The 7,786-nt window shown below is 32.1% G+C and overlaps 1 protein-coding gene across 1 annotated transcript; it reads right to left on the reverse strand.

The window, feature by feature from the left end:
• Positions 1-2,284: 2,284 nt before the first annotated feature.
• On the reverse strand, positions 2,285-4,186 carry LOC114192198 (probable galacturonosyltransferase-like 7). The gene has a single exon (XM_028081837.1). The coding sequence runs from the start codon at positions 3,662-3,664 to the stop codon at positions 2,579-2,581; it is 1,086 nt and encodes a 361-aa protein (XP_027937638.1). The 5' UTR covers positions 3,665-4,186; the 3' UTR covers positions 2,285-2,578.
• Positions 4,187-7,786: the final 3,600 nt, after the last annotated feature.

Consider the following 7,786-nt stretch of genomic DNA (forward strand, 5'->3'; position numbering starts at 1 on the left):
AGAAATAATTAAAGTAATTAATTATATATAGAGATGTATGATAAAAAAGATAAGATTCGGGAGTGAATGTTCAGTTGAAAGAGTTTATAAAGCTCAGACATACAAGGTTCAATCATGGACATCTTACCTAATTATTTATCTGAAGAAGTTAATTTTATTCTGGGCACGCAATGATTGGGGAACTTCCTTTGACACCTAATTGGACTTTGAGACAAGGACTTACTTGAGAGATGACGTGTAAAATATATCCTTTAATTTGAGTTTTATAATTTTATATAATTGTTAATTTACTATTTTAAATATCATCCTATGATATATGATAGGGCTTCTGAAGGAAGATGGAAAACTAAAACTAAGAACAACGACACCACAAAGAGATGGGGACCAGTGAATTAAAATTGGCTATAGCTCAACCTCGTCCAACTTCTCACACCCAGAAAGAGCCGTCAGAAATCTTGCCATTTTGACACACATTGTGACCATCACCTTGCATTCTCAACTTCTACTGGTATCCAATAAATCCACAGAAAGAGCAGCTTATTCATATTGAAAAAAGAACCCGGTTCCAATTCCAACCGCATGAATAACCAACTTTTACCCACTCATATGTTGGTCACAACCACTTCTTTCAAACAATATTCATTTTAGTTCGTTTCATGCATATGAAACCATTGCAAGGGCTAAAAGGAAAAAATAAATAAATAATAATAATAAATTCTTGGAATTCAAAGTATTCAGTTAGAACACCGTATATATCTAAATAATCAATTGAGGCTATGCCTGTCTTTGGCTTCGCCTCATCTCTGTCCTACACTTCATATTTCTAGAACCCTCTATAGAAATACTATTAAATTATTTCTTTATTATAATAATTGGCAGAAACGTGTCAGTGAATAAATATTTATCCTTCACCATTTGCCCATATAATATACCATAGGCCCAAGCATTCTGTTGCTACGTCCTAATCCAAGTATATTAACTTAAACCCGACAATATAACTTTTTTCCATAATTTAATTCACAATCCAAGTTTAATATAGCCCAGCTCGGCTAGCAATGCTAAAAGCCAAAGGCGTTGCTCACATACGCATAATTTGGATAGGATTATTCCCAACCTACTTCAAATTATATAATTGTGACAAAACACTCAATTGATAGACCCCATTCTAACCGATCACAATGGCGTCTTCTATTCTGTTCTCGAATAATATTTGAAGAAATAAGAATAGAATTAAAAAATACGTAACTACCACATGGAGCCCAGAACTAGACGGAAGACTCCCATGGGCGTGTGAGGATTCGGTCCCTCTTCACCCTCTCATCATGCGGACTACTTACAATCAACTATGATTTGTTCAACCGATTAATATCTTACCTGTGCACTCCTAATACTAACTCTTCCAACGAGTTTATCTTTGGAATAAAATTACATGATCAGAAGAGAGAAGATAACAGAAAGGAGTGGAAAACATCCGTGCGGCGAAAAGGACAAAGTGAGAGACCAACCGTACCAAGTGTTCCGCCGTAGCCACCGAAGCACTGCTTTCCTCAGAGATTCCGCGAGCTCAGCTTTAAGCTTAGTTGGCAACGCAATCCACAAACTCATTGGATAGTTTTCATCTCTCATTTGGCTACTGCTGCCGGCAAAGATACCCCTCCCCCTATCTCAAACCACCCTTTCTCTTCATTTTGGCTTCTCTCACAGTAAACGTGGCCAACTAAACCTAGCCACACACCAATATACGTGTTTTCCTCCACCTCCTCTTACCATGTTATTAACTACTACAAGTAACTACAACAGTTCAGCTTCTCTTATCTTTGTTCCCACTAGCCACCAGAATTGCGGCACCAATTTCCCAGTACAAACACACATGGTATTTCAAAATGTTTAAAAGGACAAACGCAATATTTGCACATGGGCTACCGCTACCCACCAACCTCACTAACTCAGGTACTAAATCCGTAGTTCGGCTTGTACCGATTAGCTGATTAACACAATCAGTGTCTCATGAACTAAGCAAATTCCCAAAAATAATCAAACGTGAACCAGACAGATAGACACCACACCACCCATCAAACAAATCAATCAAAATTAATAGTACGAAGTAACGACTGTTACAGTGATTTAAATCAACGCATTACAAAAAAGCAAAATTAGTGCTCTCCTCTTCAATTCCCAGTTCCCACTCAGTTCAATTGGGCACGGGACAGTATCATCCCAACATTACTGAAAGGCAACATAAGCTAAATACCATTGCTCAACTTTAAGAACGCACAAGAAGAAATTAAAGAACCACCCGCTTCTTTATTTTATCTTATTTATTTTCAGAGCAAAAACCACAAAATAGAAGATAGTGTATGTAGAATACAAATGGCCTGAGAAACGAAGTCTAATAAAAATGGGTGAAGTAAAAATATCTGATCTGTTTGTTCACAGTGAGGAGAGGAGAAGAGAGGAGAGGAGCAGAGAAGAGGGAACAAAATAATAATAGAAAAAATAGACCGAAATGAGAATTAAATTAAATGAAGAGAAGTGACAAAACAGTGGAGGGAATTTACCGGCGACTACCCTGCCTTAATCACTGAGAGTGTCCGTACAAATCATAAGGAGCCCAAAGTGCGTCTAGTGGACAGGGCCGTCTGGAGTCCAATCGGAGCCAGGGCTTGCCACTTCCGGACCAATGCAACAGACTCACAGGCCCAGCGTGAAGGTCCCGGCAACTCCCCTTCACGTTATCGCCACCCAACCCGTGCTGATTCCACCTGTGCTCAATGGGCCACACGTGTCCCGCGAACACCAGCAGAAACGGCGGCAGAGAACCCAGTTCGTAGATCCGGTCGCTCTTCTGGATCTCCATCCACCTCTCTATCCTCCTACTGTAACCGTGCTTCCGCCACCGCACCAGATCTATCACCATAACACCCGTGTTGAAGTAGCACGGCCTTCTCCCCACGAACGCGCCTGCGAACCGCGCGTCCGACCAAAACCCCGCCGTGAAGTACTTGGTGAAGTTCGCGTGACAGTACTCAGGCGCGCCGATTGTTCTAGAACCTAAACTGGTGCTCCACAGTTTCGCAATGTCGTCCACCACAACTAGATCCGAATCTAGATATATAACCCTCCCCACGCAGCTCTCGAGAAGATCCGCGAGGTAATTTCTGGCGTAGTTGAGGGGTTGCTCTAGGGCTTGGCGGACCGAGGTGGAGATCAGGTTGCGCACGATCTCCGGATCGAAGTAATAGACCTTGAAGTTCAATTGCGGGAAGGTGGATTTGACAAGGGATTGTAGATTGGTCTCGGAGACGAGGAAGTGGAAGAAGATGTTCTCCGGGCACTGGGAGTGTTGGAGGATGGAGTGGACGGCGGCGATGGAGCCGCGGAGGTATTCGACGTCGAGAGTGATGGCAACGTGGACTAGGGAGGGATCGCAGACGCTGGTGTTCTCGGGAATGGAGGTCCGATTGGAGGCGCATTTGTCGGCATTGCGGAATGGGGCGGCGCGGCGGAAGGAGAGTGGCGGCGTCTGGAGCGGGAGGCGGAGGACGGCGTCGAGGTGGGAGGAACGGATGGCTTCGGCGGGGTGGAAGGATTGGAGGGATGGGGAGAGGAGAATGAGGAGCATTGCGGCGGAGAAAAAGCCCGAGAATCTCATGAGCCACAACATCTCCTTGTGAGTGTTGCAATTGAAATGGGTGAAGAAGATGGAAGTTAGGGTTGGGTTTATGTGAGGCAGAGTGGGGATGGGAATGGGAATCGGTGCCTTTCTCAATTGGAGAGTGGATGATGCCGTGGGGTCGAAGCGAGCGAGGAGAGAGAAGACGACGGAGAGGAATCCATGCTAAGGTGCGCACTGTTTCCTCTTCCTCCCTTCTTCTGCTTCTCTGCTTCTCTTTCCTTCCTCCCTCCCCTCAGATTCTCTTCAACCAATGTTCCTTTTCTCTGATAACAATAATAATTTTAACAATATTGGAATTCGAAACAAACGGGTTAAGCACGTTGCTGCTGCTGCAGCAGCACGGACGGAGCAGTACACAGGGGAGAGAGAAAGAGAGAGAAATGAACACACACTCTCTCTGGCACACTCACAGGTGGGCTTTTTTTTTCTTTCTTTCCAGCTTAGCTTAGCTTAGCCTTTGAGATCACAATTTCCACCATAGAAATCTTTCACGGCCCCAGAACACAATTATACCTTTTAAGAGTTCACATTTTATAATTCTTTTTTACAATAATAATAATAATGCTATTTTATTCATTTTTTAATGATAAAATTAGAAATTTTTTCATCCCTCATTAATGAAATGGAAATGGAAAATAATCCCTTGAGCTGTTGTTTCTGTCCAAGGACCAGCTGTCCCTCTGTTCTATCCTAACTCACTATACTCTCACGCCACGTTTTACGTATTTATTATTTATATTCAAAATGTCATCTTATTCTTAAAATAAATCATGACCAAATAAAACTATAAATTTTAATAACTCCTTCTAGCCTTTCAAACACAGAAATTTCATGAACATCGATTAATATTGACATTTTTTTTATTTCATCACCTCTTTATGATAATATTATTTTTAATCCATCGTTCTAGAACTATATATGTGAAAAATAAATTTTTTACGTAGTAAGCAATATAAATTTGGATCCGCAAATATTCATTTCCACCTTATTCTACCTCACTCCTCATATCACTAATATTACAAAAACTGCACTAATTTTCTTTTAAGAAATAAGATAAAGTCAAAATATTAAAAGTCGTGTAATGAAATGAAAAAATAAATAAATAACAGTAACGAAAACTACTAAATCTAATATAAAAAACATGAAAAAGTATAATTAAAGCATATCAAGAGCATAAATAAAATTAAAGAAAGTTTTGTTACGAGAACAATAGAATAAAATATTTCATTAAGAAATTAGATTAAAATATCACATAATAAGTTTTAGTTAAGACTTTGATAAATAAATATATTACATTCGATGTTTTATTATGTTTATTGTAAGTCAAATGAGAAAAATAAGCGGTTTTTCTTCTGCTATTATAATATTAGTTTCACATAAAAAAACATAAAGAAAGGTCAAGTTTCTTGTAAAAAACTATAATCAAGTTCGTGCCTACCTTGTATTTTAATTAACATCTTTAGTATTTACTTACGTTACATGTTTTTTGATATATAAAATACAACTATTTTGTGTTGAGGTATTCTTAGAAGATAGGATTTGTGTACACAATAGAAGTGATTCTCTTAAAAGTTTAATGTAATTAAATATTTAGAATTTAAATTTAAAATCAATTATTTTCTATCAATGCACACTTTTGATCATATGTATTATTTACTCCAAGTTTTTAATATAAATTTCATATCATTATCTTCCAAAATATTCTACTAAAAAACTTCTAAAGTATTCTTTTTAACTCACTGCAATTGTTTGAATACCTTTTTTATAATACATACTATTAGGATAAGTGGCAGACCTTATGTGGACTTAGGGTCATGACCCTCCCATTTTTTTTTTATATTTATATAATTTAATATATAATTTTAAATAAATTTTTTCAAATTTAATAATATTATATATATATATATATATATATAATATTCTAATAAAATTTTAAACATTTATATTTATATATAAAAAAGTTTTTTTTCTATATTTTTTTTTAATTTTATCTTTTAAATATTTTGTAAATTATTATTGTATTAATATTTTCTTTTAAATGATTATTTATTTAATTTAATATTTTTCTTAAAATTTAATCATTGTAAAAAAAATTAATTACACTAAAATTATAAAAATTATTTATATCTAATTTTATAATTATAATAATAACAATAATTGTAATTTTATTATCATAAAAATAGTAAATACAAGATTTTGACTAGTTTATATAAAAATGTTAGGATTACTCTTTTGTTTTCTATTTTCATTTAAAAATATTAAGTTGATCCTCCAATTTTTTTTTATTTCAATTTTGTTCGACTTTTGAAAAATAATACAATTTTGTCCTTTTTTAATTAATTTTGTGAATAATAATTGTTTGCTTTGTTGATGGAATTTACATACTTCTAATGCAAATTTTTGATGAAAAAAAATCTTGTTTCGTTATAAGAAATTTAGCAAAAAGATTAAATTGCATTAATATTTATAAAATCAAGACTAAATTTAAATTGAAACTAAAAAATTACCTAGAGAACCAACATGATAATTTTAAACGAAAAAATGAACGAAAAAATAATTCAACCAAAATTTTTGACACCTAACAAATATTACCGAACATCCACCACAAGATTCGTCACTAATTAGAATCGCGTCATGGTCTAATTATAAAGAAATGCTACGACTCTTTATATTTTAAACGAAAATAAAACTAATAATAATAGCTATAAAGAGTTATAAATGGTTTTAGTATATTATGCTCTTGAAATATGTATTTTGTATGTGTGTTATTATTTTTAACATTTAATTACTTATTCTATTATTCTAATTTTGAAAATATAATAAAAATATGAAATATTTGTACAATTAGAAAATTCTAATTCTAATTCTATATATATATATATATATATATATATATATCATAAATAACATACTGCTAAAATATATGTAATTAATTTGTATTATAGCATGGTTTCGAAATATGTGTAATAATTTTTTTGATATTTAGTCTCAAATATTTTATATTTTTTCATACGTTAATTTCTCTAATTTGCTGTAACATGTTATACTGTTATTTTATAACTTTATAAATATTAATTGCGCACGATTTTTATTAATAATCTTAATTAGTAGAATTTTCTTTTTTTTTTTTATGGTAATATCTTTAACCGCATCTTGTTGTTGTGTTTCTTAAATCTCTTTCAGACTTTCTCATTTAAATTTATGTTTTAACTTTGTATATCTCTCATTGAACTTGAATTATATTGACAAAATCATGTACATTTGATTATTGTGAATTGTTCATTCTTTGTAGATTAGAAATAAAAAATAATTAATTAATATAGTGATTAATTTAAATATTAATTTATAAAATTAAAAATTATTTGTTATTAAAATAATTATTATTAAAAATAAAAATCATAATTGATTGTTAAATTAGTCACTAATTAATTAAAGACAAATTTAGAAACTAAGTCATTTTTATAGTCAAAACTTATGTAATTAATTTTGAGTGACCAATTTCTTTTGGTAATCAAAATTATGATAGATAATTTTATAGACTAGTAAACAATTAGAAATTTGTATTTATAATAGTGACTATTTTAATAACCAATAATTTTTAGTTTTCTAAATTAGTATTTAAATTTGTTACTATAGTTACTTATTATTGGTAATTAAAAGTGATCACTATTTAAAAGAGTTTTATTGTAGTAAAATAATTGTTTTTGTTCAAGAATAAATGTTTTTGATATATATATAAAGCAATATATATATATATATATATATAAATATAAAGTAAAATTATTTTTTCGTATTTATTTTTCAATTTTACTATTTAAATAATTTTTTTTTAAATTAAAATAATTATTTTATCAATTTTACCTTATAAATTATTATTTGTTTAAATTTTAACTGTTCTTTCTTTTCTTATTATAAAACTACTAACAAAATAAATAAAATGTATGTACATTAAAGTTATTAAAAGTTATTTTAATTTTATAATTTTAATAATAATATTATTATTATTAATTTTATTACAATAATCATTAAAAAATATTTATGAGTATGTATGTGTTTTCAATAATGTTCATCTATCAATATATATTTATTAATTAGAAATATTATTTAAGA

Source organism: Vigna unguiculata, chromosome 7 (assembly GCF_004118075.2).
Source record: "Vigna unguiculata cultivar IT97K-499-35 chromosome 7, ASM411807v1, whole genome shotgun sequence".
In the NCBI taxonomy this organism is placed as follows: Eukaryota; Viridiplantae; Streptophyta; class Magnoliopsida; order Fabales; family Fabaceae; genus Vigna; species Vigna unguiculata.

Excerpts from the sequence above, each read along its gene's own strand:
- LOC114192198 (XM_028081837.1), bottom strand. The coding sequence starts at position 3,664 with ATGTTGTGGCTCATGAGATTCTCGGGCTTTTTCTCCGCCGCAATGCTC.